Source organism: Bos indicus x Bos taurus, chromosome 6 (genome assembly GCF_003369695.1).
Source record: "Bos indicus x Bos taurus breed Angus x Brahman F1 hybrid chromosome 6, Bos_hybrid_MaternalHap_v2.0, whole genome shotgun sequence".
In the NCBI taxonomy this organism is placed as follows: domain Eukaryota; kingdom Metazoa; phylum Chordata; class Mammalia; order Artiodactyla; family Bovidae; genus Bos; species Bos indicus x Bos taurus.
In genome coordinates this window covers 46,279,164-46,303,626 of record NC_040081.1, presented here as the reverse complement: position 1 = coordinate 46,303,626, position 24,463 = coordinate 46,279,164, and the positions used below count along the sequence as shown (strand labels likewise).

Genomic DNA, 24,463 nt, shown 5'->3' with positions numbered 1-24,463 from the left:
TTAATTTCATGGCTGCAGTCACCATCTGCAGTGATTTTGGAGCCCAAAAAAATGAAGTCTGACACTGTTTCCCCATCTATTTGCCATGAAGTGATGGGACCGGATGCCATGATTTTAGTTTTCTGAATGTTGAGCTTTAAGCCAACTTTTTCACTCTCCTCTTTCACTTTCATCAAGAGGCTCTTTAGTTCTTCTTCACTTTCTGCCATAAGGGTGGTGTCATCTGCATATCTGAGGTTATTGATATTTCTCCTGGCAATCTTGATTCCAGCTTGTGCTTCCTCTAGCCCAGCGTTTCTCACGATGTACTCTGCGTCTGCTGCTGCTAAGTTGCTTCAGTCATGTCCGACTCTGTGCGATCCCATAGACAGCAGCCCACCAGGCTCCCCCGTCCCTGGGATTCTCAAGGCAAGAACACTGGAGTGGGTTGCCATTTACTTCTCCAATGCATGAAAGTGAAAAGTGAAAGTGAAGTTGCTCAGCCGTGTCCAACTCTTAGCGACCCCATGGACTGTAGCCCACCAGGCTCCTCCATCTATGGGATTTTCCAGGGAAGAGTACTGGAGTGGGGTGCCATTGTCTTCTCCGAGTCTGTATCTACTGGTGTCTAAAGGCTGAATGAGGGCAAGGTAGTAGTTATGATGATGCCATGAGGGTCCCAGATGGGTTTTGAAGATAAAATTGGAATATCCTCATGATTTGTTGGAGGAAGAGGATCCAAGACTGAAAAGAATCATGATGACTACCAGATGTTAGGCCTTGAATGACTGGCAGGCACACTTAAGTGAGAGAGAAACAGTTCAGTATTTGGGTTTTTATTGTTATTGTTCTGTTTTTTTTAATTTAATTTTGCTTTTTTTTTTCTTTTATAAATATGAAAGTTAATTTACTTCAGCTTAAGACATGTTAAGTTTGAGTTAAATAATGTAGAAGTCAGAACTGAATTAACAGATAGAAGAGCAATTAACAAACAGAAGCAAGAGAGCAGATAAGAAGTCCTAGGAAAATGTTTGCAAAGAAGAGCTGCACGGAGAAAACCAAGAGGAGCAGCAGAAGTCGGGCGGGGTGGGCCGCTGGAACTGCAGCGCTCAAGGAGGGGCAGAGGAGGGGGCCCGGGACAGAAGTGGGAGGCACAAGGAGGCAGCCTGTGCTTTCTCGGCGCTGTCTGTGAGCTTCATGTGGGCTGGTCAGTAAGGAAGCTAAGCCCGGCGTGTAAGTTGCATCTGCTGAGCACTCACTACACATCCAACTGTGCTGTTTCATACAGTGTATCTCCTTTAATCTGTTACCCATGTGCTATAGATGACGAATCAAGTCTGGCAAAATGCATAACTTACCCAAGGTCATAGGGTGAGCTGCAAGAACTGGGATCTGAACCCAGGTCTACAGGATTACAAAGGCCACGGTCTTAACTCTGCTGGAGTGAAATAACTTCTTCAGGATGCCACTTTATATTATCATAATAAGGACTGCTATATAGTGCTTTTCCAAGGAGCATATCTTTAAAACTAAGAATTTCAAAAGGAGTCATTATACATTTGACCACTTTAATCAAAATACAAATTTTTGGAGTTACATTTCTTGAAATATTTTTTATTTCATAAATACTACACTTGTCAAGAGGCTTCCCTCCTAGTTCAGTCGGTAAAGAATCTGCCTGCAATACAGGAGACCTGGGTTTGATTCCTGGGTAGGGAAGATCCTCTGGAGAAGGAAATGGCAACCCACTCCAGTATTCTTACCTGGAGAATCCCATAGACAGGAGACTGGCAGGCTACAGTCCATGGGGTCTCAAGAGTCACACAGGACCTAGCGACTAAACCACCACCCCCACCACCACACTTGTCAAACCATGAGAACAACAAAGTGCAATACATGGCAATCCACTCATTGGGGCACTGCTCCAGTAAAGCCACGGGAAGGTACTGGACAGACGAGTTAGTGTCCTTCAGAGCAAAGCTACATGCCCTGCACTTAACACCTGAGTCTTCTTAGCTTGCTCACAAATACTATTACTGGTCTCAAGGGAAATCAGAAAGGCCATGCACAGCTCAGCACAGACCTACCACAAATATGGAAAACTTCATTAGAATAGTTATTTTACAGAAGGTTTATTTTAGATGATAAATTATTGTTCATTTAAAGATAGAGAATAATAAAGTCACATTCCTATTATAAAAGTTGTAATTTTCCTATTTCCCACTAGAGGAAGCAATAACATTACTCTTACCATTTGGTGGATAAAAGACAGCATATTCTTCTAGTCCTAGTTTTCCTGTAAGAGAAAAAACACACAGAGTTCCAATATTGTTAAATAAAATAGAAAAAACTTTAAAAATTAACTAACTTTGTGAATATACTAATAATTAGTGGAATTTTAAAAACTACTATAGTACAATCTCCTTTCATTTCATAAGAAATTAATTTGAAAATATGCCAGCCAATCTTTTGGTATCAGCAAATCTTTTCATCAATGAAGGTTAACAATGAAAATTTAAGTACAAGGCAAGTGATGCAAATAATTTAAAAAACAAATGTTTTCAAGCTCCTTAAGCACTTAAGAGCAGCATCTATTTGTAAGCACAGAACTGTTGTATTAATTATAAGTAATTCTATTTTTGTCATTAAAGTAAGTCTAAGCTTTGTAATACCTCATTAGTTTATCATTTTTATGGAATGGGAGAAGAGTTTAAATTAAATATCTATCACTGGACAGTGGTCATATTTTCTGAGTCCTTAAACAATTAATATGACCTAAAGTGTGAAAGTTGCTTAGTCATATCCAACTCTTTGTGATTCTATGGACCATAGCCCACCAGGTTCCTCTGTCCATGGGATTCTCTAGGCAAGAATACTGGAGTGGGTTGCTATTCCCCTCTCTAGGGGATCTTCCCGACCCAGGGATCAAATCTGGGTCTCCTGTACTGCAGGCAGATTCTTTAGTCTGAGTCACAGAATAAATATTTGATATCAACATTGTCTCAGAAAATTAAAGTATATTTACCACAACTAAATATTTAAAGGAGTTTAAAAAATTTTCTCCTCAAAACATTTAAAGGTCTGAGGTTTTTCCCACTTTCCACTGAAGTGTGAAAAAGTAGGTAATGTTTATCTCGACGGTTTTTCTAACACTGTTGAGTCTACTGAAAAGACATATGCATTTTTGCATTTGACTTTAAGGCAAGATTTTAATTAAAACAATTTTTGTATTTCTTGTTGGGAATGGTGGCAAAGAAAAAATGGAGAACTGGATGAGCAGTTTAGGTTAAAGTGGAGACAACAAGGATTGATCTTGTGAGTAAGAAGAAAATGAAATGATAGATAGATGGTAGGTTGACAGGTATCCAGAGGGATGGATGATAGAGAATACCTGCTGAGTACTCAATACTGGGCTAGGTGCCAAGAGGCAAACAGAACAGATGTAAAATATGGGCCTTGAACCACAGGGCTTATAGTCCAGACTACAACAGGGAACATTAAGATATGTTTGCTGAATTTTCTGGCACAGGCTTTACGTGTTTTAGAGGTTTAGAGGAGAGGGAACTTGATGAGAGATTAGTGGACTTGGTGAGTAAGAGATAATAGAGAATGTATAATTGGTCTCTGCCCCTGGTTGCTGGCACGGAGCTCCTGAAATCCTTGATATTTCCTAAGTTTGATAAGAGCACTAGGAGCATCTCTTATGCTAGTATTTGTCTTTGATGCTGTCCCTGATACAAGGCTTCTGAAACCCTTGTCAATTCCTAAATGAAACTAGCATTAAGAATATCTTTTGTTCTATTCGGGTGACCTGAGTGGGCTCCTGAATGGGGGCTTGTCACCAGAAAGACCAAGCCATGATTAGAAGCTTGGAATTTTCAGCCTCACCCCCCATACTCTGGAAGGACTGGAAATGGTATTTAATAATCGATTATGCCTATGTGGGCTTCCCTGGTGGCTCAGATAGTAAAGAATCCACCTGCAATGTGGGAGACCTGGGTTTGATCCCTGGGTTGGGAAGATCTCCTGAAGAAGGGAATGGATATCCACTCTGGTATTCTTGCCTGGAAAATTTCATGGACAGAGGAGCCTGGCAGGCTACAGTCCATCAGGTTGCAAAGAGTCAGACATGACTAAGCGACTTTCAAAATATGTGAGGAAGACTTAAACCCCAACAGTAGGGGGTTTGAAGAACTTTCAGGTGGGCAAACAGGTCAACACTGGGACGATAACACACCCCAATTCCACAGGGACAGAAACTCCTGTGCTCGTGACCCTCCCAGAGCTAGCTCTATGTATCTCTTCATCTGGTTGTTCATCTGTATTCTTTATCATATCCTTTAACAAGCTGGTAAATACAAGTACATGTTTCCCTGAGCTCTGTGGGCCACCCTAGAAAATTAATCAAACCCAAAGAGGGGTTTGTTGGAACCTCCAACCTATAGCCAGTTGGTCAGAAGCACAGGCGACAACCTATGCTTGTGACTGGTGTCTGAACAGTGTGTGTGTGTGTGTGTGTGTGTGTGTGTGTAGGGGGGCAGTACTGTGGGACTGAGTCCCTAACCTGTGGGATCTGACACCATCTCTAGGTAGACAAGATTAGAATTGAGTTAAAACGTAGGATACCCAGGTGGTGCCAAGACTTGCTTGTTATTGTGGGGCAAAACTCCCACATACGTGTAAACAAAAGCGTCAGAAGTGAAGTGTTTTGTGTGAGTCGTAAACACACTACTGGGAAATACAATAGGAAAGAACTGGGTTTTTCCCTACATAGAAGGAAATAATCTCAGTTTTTCTGATACTGTGAGATATAGACTAGTTCTTCAAGAACCTATGATTTTGGGGGTGAAGGAAAAGGAATCCTTCTGTGTAGGGAATATATAGAGATTTAGAATGAATATGCGGTAATGTGGAATAAACAGGGAGCCAAAGTTAGGTAGGTTAAGACAGGGCTTTAAAATCCTGGCTGAATTTAGAGGTGAGTCCATTAGATAATTAAGTTCTACAATCAGTTTTTCAGCAGATGATGTTAAAGAAACAAACAAGCAAACCAACTGTTTCTATCAATTCAGTGTAGAAGCAATGTATCTGAGAGAGCCCCCAAGTTTGGGGGGAGCCTGATCCTAGCCCTGGGAATGTGGGCCTGTCTTAGGGCAGGATCAGGCAGACAGTCGGACTTAGGAGATACAGGCAAACAGCTTCCTTCTTTATGGGAACAGCAGAAAACCATACACAATAGGTTCACAAGCTTTCAGTGCTGGGAGTTCACTACTTAATAAAAATGAGAAATCAGGGGAAAGTCTTTTAGCTGACCATTAGCTCAGCCGTCAGGTGCCAGCAGCATACTGAAATAGCATTATCTTGTAGGCAGCTAGGGATAAAGATAAGAAAGCACTAACTAGAAATCAGAATGCTAATTGCATATAAATCATATCAAACTTTCAAGTGTGGTGTAACATTAAGAGAAGGAATAACGAAGGCAAAAAAAAAAGTAGAAAAAGCAAATTCAAATGATAAAGTCATAGTGAGAAGGGGGAATAAAAGTCAACATATATGACACAAGCTGCAACAGAGGATAGCGCGAACAGGAAAAATAAAGAAGGTAACTTTAAACACTGTTTTGGAGATCCACTTTCCTGTGATTTGTGATAAGTTGCTTGGGAGTAAAAGGATGGTTATAATAACTTAAAAGACATCTTTTTAAATAATTTACAATAAAAATTTTTTTAAATATAATATATGTTATAAAATGAACAGTCTTGGTATGATTATGTAAGTGCTAAAGAATATTTCCTTTAATTAAGAAAAGTTTACCTCTTATGTATGATTTCGGTGGTGAAGCACTGTTGTATGCAAAATGACTCAATACAGATGTATCTCTGGAAAAACAAAGTAACACCTGGGTACAACATTGGGGAAAAAACAAACAATTAAGCACTGTTTTATAACAGGTAATTCATTGCTATGTCTGCTTATGAGGTACCGAGGTAGATAGACTTCCTCAAGTTCAGTACAGTACCTGCCAATGGGAAGAGTGCCCTCTACTGGTACACCTATGGTAGTGTTAAGATAACCAAGTGTGATGGCCCAAGTTCACCCAAAGGTTTCTCACTGTTAAGTCACCTAAACCTTGAACAACTGGAGAAAATGCTAGCTGCTACCTACCAGTTGATTCTGTATTACCCAGTTGATTAGTGTATTTTCTATCTGGAAAAAAGAACCAACTGAGAGAAATTTAATAAGATAAAGAATGTAGAGAGGGAACCCTTGATAACTACAGTGGCACACAGCAGTTTGGAAAGTGCAGGAAACTGGGACCAGGCTCACTGCTGGGATGCGGCAGCTGGCAGTGGGCATGTCAGAGGTGGGGGGAAGGCAACTCAAAGTATCCAGAAGAGATTAGCAGCAGTAGAACAAGTGGTGGTCCAACACACGTTAGGAGCTGGCTGTCCTGACCACTCTACCTGGAGGTGAAAAAGGCAGGACAGACAGTCAAAATCAAAGATGTCCAGTAAGAGGATCTGAACTGCTGATTTCAGCTTGGAATTTTGGCACAGGGGACCAATCCCCAGGAAGAGGATTAGTGATAGGAAATCTGGGTCCTGGTAGTGAAAGATGTGGGATTCAAAAAACATCACTGAGAAAAGAATTCGGGAATAACAGAAAAGGCAGAGAAAGCCAGTTAACAGAACACAGGCACAAAGTAGGGCTGGACCAGCAGCAGGAGCGAATGGAGAGAGGAACCATGGTTTCAAGGCACGAGGAAGGGGCCCAGCTTTAGAAACAGGACAGATACGGAGACTGGGCATCAGTCAGGCCCAAAGGCAAGACGCACACTGACCACTGCCACTAATTTATTCTTATTTTAAAAGACTACACGAGCAATACATGTTTGTGACAAAAACCAGAACGTTAGAAATACAAATAATCAAAGAAAAGAAAAAACACCTACAATCCCACCAATGTTAATATTTTAATGTATATCCTTTCAGATTGTTCTTATACATACACACATACATTTTCAAACAAAATAGGATAATGCACACTATCCTATACTCTATTTCAATATTATAAGTATTTTCTACCCACATTTTTAACATTGCAGAATATTCCACTGTGCAGATGAATAATATATAACCTTTTATTGTTGAACATTTAATTATTTCCACTTTTCCCCAGCTATAAATAATGCTGCAGTGGACTTCTTGATAGCTAAATATTTATGTACACCTTTATTTAAATTTCTAAAACTGGACTAGCTGTCTGGTCAAAGTGATGGGCATTTTAAATCTAAAACTCTTCACATACATAGAAAAACTGCCTTTCAGAAAGATTTTGCTTTTGTTTTTAACATGGACAGCAATAAGATAGTACACATTTTCTCTTACTCTCATCAAAATGGTTTATGATCATCTTATAGGTAAAAAAAAAATGGCACTGTGCTTTAGTTACTAATGAGGTTGACCACTTTTCCATTTGCATTTCTTTCATTATTTTCCAGTTCATCATCTTAGTCCATTTTAAAATTGATGTTTTTTTAATTACTGATTTGTTTAAATTTTTACATGTTAAGGACACTAACCTATGGTCAAATTATATGTTATAAATGGCTCTGCTCAATGATTTGTTAATTATGTTTGACACAGTTATTTTTAATTTTTATATGCTCAAATCTACCAATACTTTCATGCTTGGAAAGTCCCTTCCCTCATTTATAATAGTCTACTATACATATTCCCTTAAACTATGAAGTAAATGGTGTTTATCATCAAACATTTCTGGTTCTTTCCCTTTGAGAACATATGTCAGCTTATATTTTTTGTCCACTTTGGTGTTAGGTGTGCCCATGAGATTTGCTCTTTACTCAATGAACTAGGTATGTGTCATTTGAAAGTTTCCAAATGGAAGCTCTAAGAACCAGAGTAGTTAAGCAGGGTCCCTCTTTCCCTCTGCACAGAAACCATCAGTGTCCCAGACAGTGGTTATGCCATTAACCTGGGTGCTGGAGTGAGGATGACAGAACTATGTCCCCATCCTATCTGGGGTTAATATGACCACGAGCAAGAAATAAACCTCTGTTGTTTTAAGTTGCTGAGATTTTTGGATTTACATGTTGCCACAGTATCCCAGGTGGCTCAGTGGTAAAGAATCTGCCTGCCAGTGCAGAAGACTTGGGTTTCATCCCTGGGTTGGGAAGATTCCCTGGAGAAGGAAATGGCAACTCATTCCAGTATTCTTGCCCAGGAAATCCCATGTACACAGGAGACTGGTGAGTTACAGTCCATGGGGTCACAAAGAGCTGGTCATGACTTTGTGACTAACCAAACAACAACCAACAGTAATAATCTAGTGCCTCCTGACAAAATCAGGCAATTTTGTTTAGCAATTTGATAAAATCATTTGGTAATAAAATCATTAGCTCATCTGAAATTTATTTTGAAACTAAATTGCTGGAGTCCAAAATATAGCCCCACCACTTACTAGATGTGTGATATCAGGCAAGTTACTGGACTTCTTAGAGTCTCAGTTTCCTCTATGTCATACATATACAATATTAATATCTACTTCAAAGTCTACTGTAGGACTTAATTAATACACATAAAGTGCTTAAAGCAGTGCCTAACACATAGTGAGTATTATTACAATGTTAGCTATAGTCATTACTACTACTCCTACTACTTTAAATTTTATTCCATATTCTATAGTTTTCCCCCGGGAGTATATTTAATTTTGGGTTTGTTTTTATTTCTATGGCTTGAGACCACCATGTTTCTTCACTGTGAACTTTTGTTTATGCTCATTTCTGGAAAATTCTCAGCCATTATCTTTTTGAAAGATGCCTCTCTAGTTCTCTAGTCACTCCTACCTGACTCCTACAGGTTGAAGGTTGACCAATACTTATTCAACCTGCCGCAACTCTTAATCAGTTTCACCCCTCTGTGCTCTCGCGCTTGGGATATGACAAAGGAAACAGACAGATAAACAAAAAACCTCCCTTAAGGAGCCTGATTGGGGCAGGGGGAGATAAATAGCAAACCTTGTAAATAATTACATTATATAACAGATTGGTTGGTGAGTGCTACAGGAACAAAGTAAAGGAGGGATAAGGAAGGAGAACTGCCATTTTAAAGAGAACAATCAGGGTGAACTTCATTGAGAAGACAACATCTGATGGAAGACCTGAAAGAACTTGAGGACATTAACATTTAGATATCAGGGGGAAGAACATGCCAGGCAGAAAAGCCAATAATCGCAGCGGTGCTAAGGCAGAAGTGCTCCTGATGTGCTGGAGAAAACCAAGTGTGGCTGGAGCAGATGAGTGGAAAGAGATATGTGAGAGAGGAAAAGAGGCCAAATTATGCCAGGCATCGTCAGGATCTCCGCTTTTATTGGGAGTGAAGTGCAGCTCCACTGCAAAGTTTTCAGCAGAATAGTGAAATGATCTAACTGACTTTATAAGGATTCCTCTAGTCACTATGAAGAGAACTGGGCGTGGTGGGTGCGGTGTGGGGTGGGGGTGGGGGCAGGCAAGGGCAGAAGCAGGGAAGCCCTGCAGATTATGACGATGATGGGGACTAAGACAGTGGCAGTCTGCAGTGGCCACTGGGACATGCGGCCCAGACTCTCTTTAGGAATGAAGGACTTATGTTGCCTGGCTCTTTACTTTACATTATATATGCCAAATGATTATTTCTCATATTTAAAAGAATAAATGATTTCAATATTTTATTTGGTAAACAGGTATTTAACTGAATTATAATTCTAATGGTTTTCAGTTAGTTCCTATATTTGATCATAATTTTGTATCCTTTCTGGTATCTATAACTTTATTTTTCTTATTCAAGGAAAGGTACTATTTTCCAGAGCCTCTGGAAGAAACACAGACAGCCCTGACAACACCTTGATTTTAGCCCACTAAAGCCCATTTCAAAAAATTTCCAATCTTCAGACAGAACTGTAGGAGAATAGATTTGTTTTGTTTTAAGCCACTAAATTTATGTTAATTTGCTATAGCAGCACCAATCAGCTAATACAACTAATATAACTAATAAAATTATACAATTAATGTAACAATAAATAACTACTAATAAACTAATACAAATAAAATAAATAAGTACAAATAAAATAAATAATGCAAAAGAAAGTATACTTATAAATATCCTTCTATCATTGCCTAGAGGGAATACAGTTCCTAAAGAAACATTTGTATTAACTTTCTCTTTGAAACTGGTGGGAACATAGTAATGTTAGGAGAAGCTCTGTGCTTAAATATATACACCTAAAATCCCTATTGCCTTAGAGAAGACAAGATATCTGAAACTGCTCTTGAGAGAACATCAGTGACTGTAGCGTGACTCTGATGATAAGCCAGAGATGGGATGTTACACAGTATGTACTGACGCGCAACCCCAGCATGCAAGCAGAGAGCTGCCAACTCCTATCTTAACCTGAGCTGTTTTAACTTCTGAGATCCAATTTTGTATCTGTAATGAAGTTACAGTTCAACTGTAAATTTGCTAGAAATGTTGTGACTGTATGAAGATGACAGTTTTAATCAAATTAACTAGAAAATTCAACTTTGATTATTCCCAAATTAAGTAAAAATTGAACTTTATGTGGATGAGATTACATATGTAATGATTTACTTTATTTAGAAAAGTTGGGAGTGTAAGTATAAGCTGGATGTGTAAGTCTGAACTACAGTTTTATAGCAGAATTACACCTAACAGTTCTACATACAGCTGCAGAAGATTTACATGGACTAAAGCTTCCTTTAGTTTTTGAAAAGATATTTATAATGAATGTTTCTGAGAAGTAAGTTATTTATGTAATAAAAAGCATATAAGAAATGATGTATGTCTGTTGGAAAAATCAGTTTAACTTACAATTATTGCACAATTTTAAAATTTGTGGTGCGTCTTGTATTTCTATCCAAACTAATCTGGAGAATTTTCAAATGATAAAATTTCAAGAATCATTTTTTTAAACCCTCTGCCCTGATTTAAATTTTCATAAACCAAAGAGCAATTAGGCTTACAAAGCTTTGAAATGGAACAGACCTAGCCTGGGTCCTGGTAGCTATCAGGTATAGTTTGAGCTCTGAGCCTCTGCTTCTTCATCTATGAAACAGAAATAAAGCTACCTGTTGTAAGAACTGTACTGTAAGTACATAAAGCATCTAGAGCAGTTCTTGGCACCTAATAAGCACTCTCTAAGTAAATGATCAAGATAGCGCTGATAATTTCACTTCCAATCAGAGAATACTGGGAGAAAAATTAACAAAGACTTCTGGTTTAGTTTCATGCTTGGCTAAGGACTCTCATCACATTCTTACAGAGAAAAATATACTTTAAAAATCCTTCTCTGACCTGTCCCCTTGATTTCCAACCTTATACATTCTTCCTGTGTTTCTGATCTTAACTTCCATGCATGTTAAGTCACTTTAGTTGTGTCCAGCTCTTTGCGACCCTGTGGACCATAGCCCATCAGGCTCCTCTGTCCATGGGATTCTCCAGGCAAGAATACTAGAGTGGACTGCCATGCCCTCCTCCAGGGGATCTTCCTGACCCAGGGATCAAACCCACATCTCTTGAGTCTCCTGCATTGGCAGGAGAGTTCTTTACCACTAGTGCCATCTTGGAAACCCAATACTTTTAACTATCCAAAGCCTGCAAACTCAGTCATTCTTGATTCTTCCTTCTCAGTCAACCTGCACAGTTAGCCAGTCACCAAAATCCTCCTTATTCTGCCTTTGAGAGTTTCTTCCTTCTCTCCTCTCTCCTGCCCTTCCTTCTTTCCTTTCCCTTCTCTTCATCCCTCCCTCCCTCCCTCCCTCCCATACTTCCTTCCCTCCTACAAGTATTTACTTGAACATCTACTATGTGGCAGGCATGGTTCTAAAGACTGAGAATACAACTATGGATGAAAAAATATCCCAAATCCCTGTCCTTACAGTGTTTCTGCTTTTGTGAAGGGAGATAGAGGGGAAAAAAGTAAAATATATTGTATGTTATTTGGTGGTACATGCTACAGAGGAAAATAATGCAGACAAGAGGGATAATGCATGCTCACATGTATATATTAGTAAAAGTTTGATGTGTATTTTAATTAGGAACTGAAAAGTGGTCAGGAAATGGGTCTACGGTAATAATAAGAGTTTGGGTAGAACAACAGCTCCCTGGGACTAGGTACACAAGCCTGGAGTTGAAGGGAGAGGTCCAGAAAGACCAAAAAGACAAGACAAACATAAATTTGGGAGGTGTCAGTGTACAGATGGTATTTAAAATCATGAGAATAAATGAGATCACCAACGGCAAGAACAGGAGGAAAAAAGAGGTTCAATGGCTTATCTTGGGGTACTCCAGGGTAAGACAGGAAAATAAAGAGAAACCAGCAAAGGTGAATGAGCGTGCCAGCTAGTAACCTGAAAGCATGATATCCTAGAAGCCAAGTGAAGAGAGAGAATCCAAGAGAGGGTGACTGAGTGACCAAACAGATAAAGTTAAGGTGAGAACTGGGAAATAATCACTGGATTCAGCAACATGAAATAAGTTTAGTGGGATAGGTTGGCAGAGAAAAAGACTTATTCAGGAAGGTTCAAGAGAGAACAGGAGGATAAGACTTAGAAACAATATCTACAGATTTAAAAAAAAGAACTTTCACCAACTCAGGGAATAGGGGAATGGCGCAGTAGCTGGATGTGATGAAGAATCAGGGAAGATTTTTGTTTTGCTTTATTTTGCCTCTTTTTTAGATGAGAGAAATAATAGCACATTTGTATAGTGAGAGGAGGGATCCAATAGAGACAGGAAAACTGACGATGGAAAAACTAACAATTTCATTGCTTTTGAGTACCAAGGGGAAATGAGTTTCAGTGTCCAAATGCAGAGATTGGTTTTGTTATAAATAAAAGCATGGATAATTTATCCATAATAAGAGAAAGGGAGCTGAGTATATTGATGCAGATGCAGGTATGAGGAATACAAGTGGTGGTGGGAGTATGTGTGTGTGTGTCTTTGGGGGTTTGTTCTCAGAGCTTTTATTTTTTTCAGAAACAGGATTCAGAGTCATTAGCTGAGACAGAAGAGGTGGAGATTTGAAGAGAGGGGAGGTATGAGAAGTCTTCTAGGAGAATGGATGAAAATTGGATTAGGGAAATGAAGTAGAAATGCCAAGGAAAAGTAAGGACTTTCTTGAGGTTCTTGGTCATGAATTTAAATAAAAGCAGTTATCATGGTTGCATGTTTTTCTCCAGCCACTTTCAAACGCACACTGTAGCCACAGAATCGGTGGATAGCTGTACTTAACCAGGATTAAGGTTTTGCCAGGTAATTACTACTAGAAAGCAGAAGGGCAAGGGAGTTGAACATGCATTCAAGATGAAGTGATTATAATGATAAGTCATGGTACTGACATATCTCACATTTGTTCTCTCTGTTCACACATGCCTCGTTCTACCTCAAGTGCTCGTTAAGGCTAGCCTGAACTGCCAGAGCTGTTCACCACCATGCGAAGCTAATCTCTCCTCATTAATCACCATGTGCATATGGCTCATGCTTATTTTTGCTTTTCCCATTCTCCTAATTCTTTGTCTTTTAAGAACCAGACATTTCCTCAGAGGAAAAAAAATACCAAATGATTTCATTTATAATGTGGAATCTTAAAAAAAAAAGAAACCCACACATGGACAAACAAAACAGCAATAGATTCATAGATACACAGCCAGAGGGGAGAGGGGTGGGGGGCTGAACAAAATAGGTGAAGAGGATTAAGAGGAATAAGATTCCAGTTATAAAAGAAATAAGTCATGAGGATGTAATGTATAGCATAGGGAATACAGTCAACAATAACTGGAATAACTTTGTATAGTGACAGTTACTAGACTTATTATGGTGATCAATTTGTAATGTATATAAATGTCAAATCACTATGTTGTATATCTAATAATAAAATGTCAACCACACTTCTATAAAAAGTTAAAAAAATTTTAAGATAAAGGAAAAAGAACCAGACATTTCTTATAACATTTCTATTCTAAAGCCACCACTAAGCTGAACTACTCCCAGAATTTATTTCCCCTTTAATTGTATTTGCATGGAACATTGCATAAACCTCTATCCAGAACATTTATCAAATTATAACTGTGTATTTGCCTTTCCCTCATTTTTCACTAAAATGTGAGCTTAATAAACATTTTCTTATGCAGTGCCTGTATCAGAACAGACACTCAATAATTTGACATGAATACATGAATAAAGGGTATCTGATTGCACCTAGGCCTTTCTTAAACTCCATTCAATGGCATTAAAATATTTGTAACTATGGCATATTCTAGCTTCCCTGGTGGCTCAGTGGTAAAGAATCCACCTGCCAATGCAGGAGATGCGGGTTTTATTCTTGGATCAGGAAGACCCCCTGGAGAAGGAGATGGCAACCTACTCTAGCATTCTTGCCTGGGAAATCCCACAGACAGAGGATCCTGGTGGCCTACAGTCCATGGGGTTGCAAAAGAGTTAGACATGACAGCGACTAAACAGCAACAACAACAAAATGGCATATTCTAATATGTCAGTATTTCTACTAAGCATATGCTAGATAAGCCAAGCATATGATAAAGAATTTGTCAGAAAACAGAAAGAGTAATTCCTATGTCTTCTCTTTACTATTTAAAAGTTCTCCCCTATGAGTACTTTATATACTTTGGACAATAAGTTAACTTTTATAGGTTGTCATGATATCACTAAGTACTCAAATCTGAAACTAAATTGTCAAACGACCCAATTTACTTACATGGAGTAAAGGGTTGTCTTCTGTTTGAACATATTTTAAAACTCTGACATAATTTAAAATTTTCAGCACAACTAAGTATTTTTAAGAATTTCATGCAAAATAAATGCTAAACTTTGGAATACTAAAAAATTGACTTATTACTCAAAAGGCTATTTCTATAATGTTCAATGTTGTTGCTGAAAAAAATTCAGGTAACTAACATGAGTCACTCAGAAGACAGAAGAATACCTGTGTATCCGTGTAACACAGGCCCAGATCTTCCTTCAGGAGGAACTACTGGAGACTTTCTCATCTATATATGGACACAGCAATGCCACATGCTGTCAAATTTTTTAGTCTAGTCACAAAATCCAATACATGGGTTATGACACAGAGCGTGCTAGAAAATTAAGTTCATTCCATTAACATCAACAATTTTCCCATTGAGTAGTTATGTTGCTAGGCAGCTCTGCCAAAGGAAAGCCATAATTAGCAATAAGAAAAGGCTTTCTTCTTTCTTATGTCGTACATACACACACATTTGAGGGCATGTGCATACATGTATAGGGATAGAAATTTTTTTTCAGAAAAAAATCACAACTCAATTCCTGATAATATTGTTTTCAATGCAAAAAATTACATATACTTTTATTACTTAAAATGAACTTCTCTATGACAAGTCAAATTAATTATAAAATTAATTATGATCAAGTATGATCACGAAAAGTATTTTCTTGGTAACTATCCATATGAGGAAAATTTTGTTCTGCAAAATTCCCAAAGACAGAACTTAGGTGTTACAATTATCCATTTATTTATGTTGTAAGGACAAAGATCCACATCGCTGCTGCTGCTGCTAAGTTGCTCCAGTCATGTCCGACTCTGTGCGACCCCATAGACAGAAGCCCACCAGGCTTCCCCGTCCCTGGGATTCTCTAGGCAAGAACACTGGAATGGGCCGCCATTTCCTTCTCCAATGCATGAAAGAGAAAAGTGAAAGTGAAGTCACTCAGTCGTGTCCGACTCTTAGCGACCCCATGGACTGCAGCCTACCAGGCTCCGCCATCCATGGGATTTTCTAGGCAAGAGTACTGGAGTGGGGTACCATATAAGATCTATGACTGAAAATACTATAGGAAATCTAAAAATAATATAATTTGGACTAAAATATTGATAAAAATGGAAAATAAAGGTTAAAGTATACTCCTATAGTACTATCTATAATATTGATTAATACCTAATGCTTTACACACATACTTTAAAACAATTTCAAAACATTTTTGCCTCTTTAACTAGAATGTAAGCCCATCAAAGGTGGTATCATTATATAAAAGGGTCAATAAATACTTACTGATGACCATTCTGCTTTTTCTCAGAGAATGCATCCATTGTTTATAAATAGTTACGTTTTTCAGACTCTGTCACTTATAAGTTTCCCAAGTTTATGTGGTACACAAAGATGAATATGTCTTCAAGGGTAATTCTGGCACTATGTGGAGAAACTGTAACGACTCTAATTTAAAATGTTATCCTTATAGACCCTGTTCATCAAATGAGGTAGGTTTTTTGTCTGGCAAGTCCTTTTCACCACCACCAAAAAGACTTTGTAGCTGTGAATTTAAATTGACAATCCTCTTCTCTCCAGCCACCAAAGGGGCAGAAATTGTGACATTTCCACTTGCTCTACCCACACACTGAAGTAGAAGAGTGAACACACTACAAACTATATGATTATTGGCCTTTGGCTGATATTATAATTTATGTACTCATGTTCAGTGTCATAATAGTTTCATGTTCAGGATCTAAATAGCTATCAGAGGGAGGGTCAAAAATTTTCATTTGTTTCATATTTTTAGTATTGTGCAACATTAACTAATTTGTTTCATTTAGAAGTCAGTTGATAAAAAGATCCTTCACATCTAGAACTAAACTCTTAACTAAAGAAAATCTACAGCCCTCTACAATGACAATAAATGTGTAATCACACAGAACACAAGGCCATGACCCTATGTATATGTCCTGCTGAGAAGCCCAGTAGGTCAGGAAAGGTATTTGTGAATAAGTGATATTCTAGTTGAAAGCTGAAGGAAAAATAGGAATTTAGTAGAGGAAGAGGGGAGGACAACAGTCTTTTACATCAAAGGAACTGCAGGTCTGATGACCCTGAGGTAGAAAAAAGCATAACGAACATGAGGAGTAAAAGACCAGAGTGGCTGGAATGCGTAGTACCACAGTGTTAGTGCAGAGGTGAATCGTGAGGCTAGAGATGTGAACCAGCACACCCAAGGTCATCAGGCCTTGTGAAGGATTTTCGTGTTTGGGATTTGATCTCACAAGTAACATGAACTGATTGGTGTTTTTACAAGACCACTTTGACCAGTCAGGCAAGAAAAAGAAAAAAAAAGGCATCCAGTTAGGGATGGGTATCCGTGGTGGCTCAGTTGGTAAAGAATCTGCTTGCAATGTGGAGACCTGGGTTCAATACCTGGGTTGGGAAGATCCCCTGGAGAAGGGAACAGCTACCCACTCCAGTATTTTGGCCTGGAGAATTCCAAGGACTGTATAGTGCATGGGCTTGCAAAGAGTTGCACATGACTGAGCAACTTTCACTTTCAAGTAGGAAAGAAAGAAATAATCTCTACTTACAGATGATATGATCTTATATATAGAAAATCCTAAAGGCTCCATCCAAAATCTGCTAGAATTAATCAATGAATTCAGTAAAACTGCAGGATACAAAATCAATATACAGAAAACAGTTGTGTTTCTATACACTAAGAACAAAAAAGCTGAAAAAGAAATAATTTCATTCACTATAACATAAAAAAGACCAATAAAATACGAAGAAATTTAACCAAGGAGGTGAAAGATCTGTACACTTAAAACTACAAGACTTTGATGAAAGAAGCAGAAGAAGACACAAATGGAACAATATCCTATGTTCATTGACAAGAAGTTGCACTGTTAAAATGCCATACTACCCAAAGCCATCTACAGATTCAATGCAATTCCTATTAAAATTGCAATGGGCATTTTTCACAGAAATAGAAAAACGATCCTAAAATTTGTATAGAGCCACAAAAGAAACTGAGTAGACAAAGCAATCTCAAGAAAGAATAACAAAGCATCATACTTCCTGATTTCAAGCTATGCTACAAAGTTATAGTGATCAAAGCAGTAAAGCACTGGCATAAAAGTAGACATAGGAACCAATGGAACAGAATTGAGAGCCCAGAAATAAACCACACATACACAGTTAACTAATATTTAACAAGGAGCCAAGAATACTCAGTGGAGAAAAGATAGTATCTTCAATAAATAGGGTTGGGAAAACCGGATAACCACATGCAGAAGAACGAAATTAGACTTGTACCTTATACCACTCACAAAAATGAACTTGAAATGGACTTAATACTTTAAACATAAGACCTAAATTCCTAGACGAAATCATAGAAAAAAAGCTCCTTGACTTAGGTCTTCATGGTAATTTCCTTTTATGATAGTAAAACACAAGCTAAAAAGCAAAAATAAATAAGTGAAACTATATCAAACTAAAAACCATTATAAAGCAAAAGAAACTAAAAACAGAATGAAAAGGCAACCTACAGGAAGGGAGAAAATATTTGCAAATTTTATGTCTGATATGAGGCTAATATCCAAAATTTATTAAGAATTCTACAATTCAATAGCAAAAAACAAACAACCCAATTAAAAAGTGGGCAAAGGAAATTAACAGAAGTTTTCCAAACAAGACATACAAATGGCCAACAGGTACATGAAAAGGTATGCAACATTACTAATCACCACAGAAATGCAAATCAAACCCAGAATGTTATCACCTCATACCTGTTAAAATGGCTACCATAAAAAAAAAAAAAAAAAAAGACAAGTGTTGGTGAGGGTACAGAGAAAAATGAACCCTAGTGTACTGCTGGTAGGAATGCAAGTTGGTACAGCCACTACAGAAAACAAGTCATAGAGGTTACTCAAACCTGCTCTTGACAGAGGGTTACCCTCTGAGTGGAGGCAGGAAGCCCCCGACTTCTGAAATTTTGCATCTACAACACAGAGCTGAGGAGAATGAGAAATACCGGTTTCCTGAACCTTTTATGGGCTTCCCTGGTGGCTCAGATGATAAAGAATCCACCCGCAATGCAGCAGACCTGGCTTGGATCTCTGGGTTGGGAAGCTCCCCTGAAGGAGGGCATGGCAACCCACTCCAGTATTCTTGCCTAGAGAATCCCTATGGACAGAGAAGCCAGAATAGTCCATGGGGTTGCAGAGAATCAGACACGGCTGAGCGACTAAGCACAGCACAGAGCCTTCTATAGAGATACTGCAGTCTTTGACTAGAAATTATTCGAAAAAGGAACCCCATCTTCCTAGCCACACTCAGTTGAATTGAAGCTTCCATCATGATGATCTGGGGCTATGAGGAAGGAGAGAGTGCATCATGGCTCAAGTGCTACAGACTGATTTGAGACTTAATCACTTCTCCTGAATAAATGTTTTTATTTGCTGACTTGACATCTAATCTTAAGACAGTTTCCAGATACTTTAAATGTTTGGGGGTTTTTTTTGCTTTTTAAATAATTTTCACTGGTTTTGATTTTTCTAATAGGGATGGTTCTGTGGACCTCTTTATGCTACAATACCAAAAGCAATCATTTCTACTCAGTATTTCAGTTTAGAAACAAAAATTACTATATAAATGAAGCTTTAACTTTATTGTACATTCAAAATTTGACTGAGTACCAAAAAATAGGTATCAGGCTACATATTTGCTACATAAATAAATAAATTTAATGTTTTTATACTGTTTTAATTAATAACAATATGTTAAAGAATGGGATTTTAAGTCTTAACTTTTTTTTAATTTTAAAAATTAATGGCATATTTGAAATCATGGAAATTCCCTTAAAATTCTTTCCAAGGTTATCTCAAATTTTAATTTTATAAATAAATTTTATAAAATCTTTTGGACTTTAGTTCTTGGAATATACGATTAGGTCGCACAGAGTCAGACATGACTGAAGCGACTTAGCAGTAGCAGCAGCAGCAAACCTTCTAGAGAGATTCTTATTTAACTCTTTTCTTAAACAGATACACAACTACAACCACTATTACCATCAGAGACCTGCTAATTCGACATCTGGGACTGATTTACATTTAGTCAAGCAGAAACTGCCATGTGGAATCTAGATTTTTTTTTTTCCATGATACATATTGCTGCTGCTGCTGCTGCTGCTAAGTCGCTTCAGTTGTGTCCGACTCTGTGCGACCCCATAGACAGCCTCCTACCAGGCTCCTCTGTCCCTGGGATTCTCTAGGCAATAACACTGGAGTGGGTTGCCATTTCCTTCTCCAATGCATGAAAGTAAAAAGTGAAAGTGAAGTCGCTCAGTCGTGTCCGACTCTTAGCGACCTCATGGACTGCAGCCTACCAGGCTCCTCCATCCATGGGATTTTCCAGGCAAGAGTACTAGAGTGGGGTGCCATTGCATATTATCTATCTTTTATCTATCTATGTGTGTATGATCTTTAAAAAAAAGAATATCATTTAAGCAATTCTACATAAATCACATATTTCCTAATTGTGATGTTTCTATTTTGTTTCTCTTTTATCAGATATAAGAAAGACCTAGGTAAACCCAAACATCCACAGTATCACCATATGATGTGATCAAAGAGTAATCACAACTCTTCAAGCTGATTTCAAAGCACTTAATTATTTACTCAAGACCTTTAATAGAAAAGTATCATGTAAAAATGCTTTCTCTAAACATCTTGGGACAGCTGAAATATGAAATAGACACTCAATTTATGTATCTGATCTATACCTCTCCTGGGTGGAACAGAGATGAAGTTCTTATCCTCCCACCTAGTCTCTTTTAAGAACAAAAGTTAACCTGATCCCAAATTTGGAACTAATACAATTATGTAAAGTTTAAAAAAAAAAAAAATAAAGTAGCCTGAGTTAGAGAATTTAAAACAAGAACATTATATATTTTAATTTTTCAACTTACCTGATATAAATAATCTTCAAATACAAAATAATAATCATCATTGCTTGCTGTCAATTTCACATCCTATAATTAAAAGTAGAAGGCACTGAAAAGAACTTAAATGAGTACGTTTATAGTACTAAGACATAAATATAACATACAGAAATAATACTGAAATGATTTTATTACTTCACATATGATTATAAACTTCTCAATTAGATTTTATCACTGGGTTTATCAGAAATAAATTTATAAAGGTACTTGACTGATATTTGTGACACATTACTTGACTTCAAATTGTTTACACTTATTTGGGTTCCATGAGTAATTTCTTATTATTTATTTCAATTTTATCTCCTTTGAATCTAATATTTAGGTATCTTAAAATTAGAAAAGCATTTGCAATCACAACGTCCAAAAGCAGCCGTAAAAATCTGGCCTCAAATTACTGTTCAATCTGGTCCTCCACTGTTCAGGCCCACATTCATGCCATTCCATCAAAATACCAAAAATCTTTGATGTTTTTGTAATTATTCATTTGCAAGTCATCACTTGTTAGCAAAAGAGACAAAGTTTATCTTCAATCTCACCAGCAAGAAAACATACATGGTAGAAATACTGGAGAATGAGAAATACTGGTTATACGCCCCAAAGAAATATTACTTAAAGACACAGATTAAGAGAAAAGAAAGGAGTCAGTCTAAGTCACAACATGGGCATAAGTAGAGATCACGCGATCTCAAGGAGGATGATGTTGCCTCTAAGGGGGCATCATTCCTGGGGAATCAAAATTTTAGAGAAAATTTTTTCTTTTATGAAGAAAAGGTTGAGAAACACTGATATGAACTGTCAGATCACAGTAAGCAGTAGAAAATTGTAGATGGTGTGGATTCAAGACAAGTTTGTGAGAAAAAAATACAATGCTGGATGATTGGGGCTGGTGCACTGGGATGACCCAGAGGGATGGTATGGGGAGGGAGGACGGAGGAGGGTTCAGGATGGGGAACACATGAGAAATAAAGGAATAAATTTAAAAAAAAAAAAAAAGAAAAAAAAAAAGGCAAAATAAAGAATTTATCAGACAAAAAAAAAAAAGAAATTGGTATTTTTATGTATTTACTTTTCCTGAAAATATATGTGCTAAAAATATCATAGTACTGTTTCTATCAGTGAAATCATTCAATGAGGTTTTAAGTTTTATTTGTAGTTCTCTTTGTCTATTGAATGTATCCCACTAAGAATGTAAGAATGTAAAAGTCAGAACATTGTATTACAAAACATCTTGAAATAATTATTTCTTATGTAATTATGTTACCAATTTGACCTATATAGACTCGATGTTATGTTTTGGTTTTGTTTGTTTTTCAATGTTATTTTCCTTTCTGATTTTCATTTACTAATTTTTGATTATAAAATTAAAAAAAAAAATACAATCCAGAGAGAATCATTAGATATTTTAGCTTAGGGAGGGTTTGATGATGTTCTGTGCTTAAGCATTGCCTTGTTTCCTTCATTTCTTTAACCGCTAAAATAATTCTATTTTCTATTAAATTAAAAATGAATCTTTGCCAAAGGGAGTTGTAATGAAACTTCAAATGATTATTTTTTTAATGCTTATTCCCTTAAGGGCTGACTTTAATAATATTTGGAGTTGCTCCAGTACGATCAGCAGAGTTTAACTAACATAAGTAAACACTCATGCTGTGGACCGTCAGGACTGATTCTACCAAAACTTACATTCAGCTGTTCAGACACAAGCTGTTTACCTCTTTCTCATGACAGATTTGCTTTACTGATTCTAACTGAAATTCATGTTGGCAGCAAAGGGAACTCTCGTGCTAGCACTCTTGGATTTTTTGAACTTCTCTTGTGAGTCTTCTCTCATTTGAACAGAGAGATTAAAGTCTTAAAGCCCAAAAGATCTCTTAGGCTGTTGCTAAAATGATCTCCTGCGTACAGTCATTTGACCTCAAAGTCAATAGCAGTACCTGTGATCCAAATCTATGTAAAAACTTCAAGAGTTTTTCAAAAGAGTCAAGACTTTTCATCAAAAGACCGCATCCTCTTAATTCCCCTCATCCTCCTCCCTGTAGAGCATAGTGGTTAAAGGTACGGGTTATGAAATCAGATTACCTAGATTCAAATCTTGGCTTTACTACTTAATATATGAATTTAAATGGATTTCTTTACTCTTTGTTTACCTTAGTTCCCTCATCTGTAAGACAGTAAAGTAATAGTATTAATACTTCCTACTTTGCTATAATACATGTATCAATATGTGGCTGGTGAGTAAGGAAATGATGTCAGTACAACATGAGAATTGTGTTGGTTCAATGCAATTTTCCTTTAAAAAGAGAAGTCAGAACAGCAGAAGTAGAATTATATCCTTCAGCAGGAAAGGGCAAAGCCTTCTGCAGGCATGAGCCCTTTGCCTGTTTCCAAGAGAATGGAAATTTCAAGAGAATGGAAAATGAATGATTGCATGGGGTCCCTGTCTCCAGAGAGGCACACCCCCAGCCTTGCATATCTCTTAACTGCTGTACTGCCTCTTGTGCCCTCCTGAACAGCAGCCCCAGTGGCTCTGTGCAACTGAATTATTTTAGCACTTACCCTTTGTTATTTTTGTACATTTTTAATAATTCCTGCAGGAGCAGCCTGCTTGGGCTGTCCAGTTCATCTCCCAATGATTGCTTCTGTTAGCACTTTGGCTATAAAGTTGCAAAAGCTACCCCAACCCTATTTTTCCTATAAGCTCTATTATTTTTAATGCATGATCTTGTAGAATGCAACTTTTTTTTTTTAGGAAAAAAAAAAAGAATTATCATTTATAGCCCAAATACTCCCCTGGGGTAGCTGTCAGGATCAGTTAATCTATGTAAAGAGTCTGGAGCATTGTATGACACACAGAAAGCAATCATTAAACGCTAGCAGTCACTGTTATTATTAACTTCTGTTATGTTCTACCCAGACAAATCTTTGGGTCTTCTTTCCCCTGTTTCTGAGGTCTGGAATAATATGCCCTTTCTCCTCTATCTTACAAGTTCTAAATCTAAAATCCAAGTCTTTTAAACAACCCAATTATGAATCCGGAATCAGTCAAACCCTATACCATGCTTTTAGCATCTACATCTCAACTCTCAATAACAGATGCCTGGAAATAAAACTTGAGATGTGTTTAACTCTATGTCTAGAAATCAAAAGAAATGAAAAATAAGCTGTGACTTCAATATAATAAAATAAACAAGCAGGCCCTAAAGAATTGCGAGATAAATAAGATGAAGAAATCCATAATCTGATTTTTTTTCTTTTAGTAGATTTTCTGTATAGTTTGAGTTGAAAATTGTAATTTATAAGGACAAGAAATATCATTCACTTAATCAATATATGGGAGGGTCAAGAAAGGATTGTGAAGACAGTTGCAAAGTGAAAGATAACACTGAATAGAAACCTCAGATTTTGAAGGTCAACTTTATCATTCTAAGTATAATGATCACTTAAAATTATTTTTCAAGGTTAATATGTATCATAGATAGTGCAGTACCTACATGAAGACTCTTGATAATTGCTTAATGGTAACGAAATGGAAAAACTTACAGCTTCACTTACTTTATAAATTAGACTGTCCACCAAAAGGTCATGTTGTATCACATTTGTCTTAAGCTGCTCATAATATAAAATATCCTAGATTTAAAAGAAAAACAAAAACATTA

The 24,463-nt window shown here is 37.3% G+C and overlaps 1 protein-coding gene across 2 annotated transcripts in view; it reads right to left on the bottom strand.

Annotated features, from left to right (window-relative positions):
- The window catches only part of TBC1D19 (TBC1 domain family member 19), a 151,608-nt gene that overhangs the window by 40,895 nt on the left and 86,250 nt on the right, over nt 1–24,463 (bottom strand). For both annotated transcript variants that reach the window (XM_027544218.1, XM_027544217.1), the window contains exons 12-15: nt 24,360–24,434; nt 20,775–20,837; nt 5,794–5,878; nt 2,231–2,275 (exon numbers count right to left, since the gene is read on the bottom strand). In XM_027544218.1, the coding sequence (XP_027400019.1) occupies nt 2,231–2,275; nt 5,794–5,878; nt 20,775–20,837; nt 24,360–24,434 (268 nt within the window). The remainder of the gene's footprint in view (nt 1–2,230; nt 2,276–5,793; nt 5,879–20,774; nt 20,838–24,359; nt 24,435–24,463) is intronic.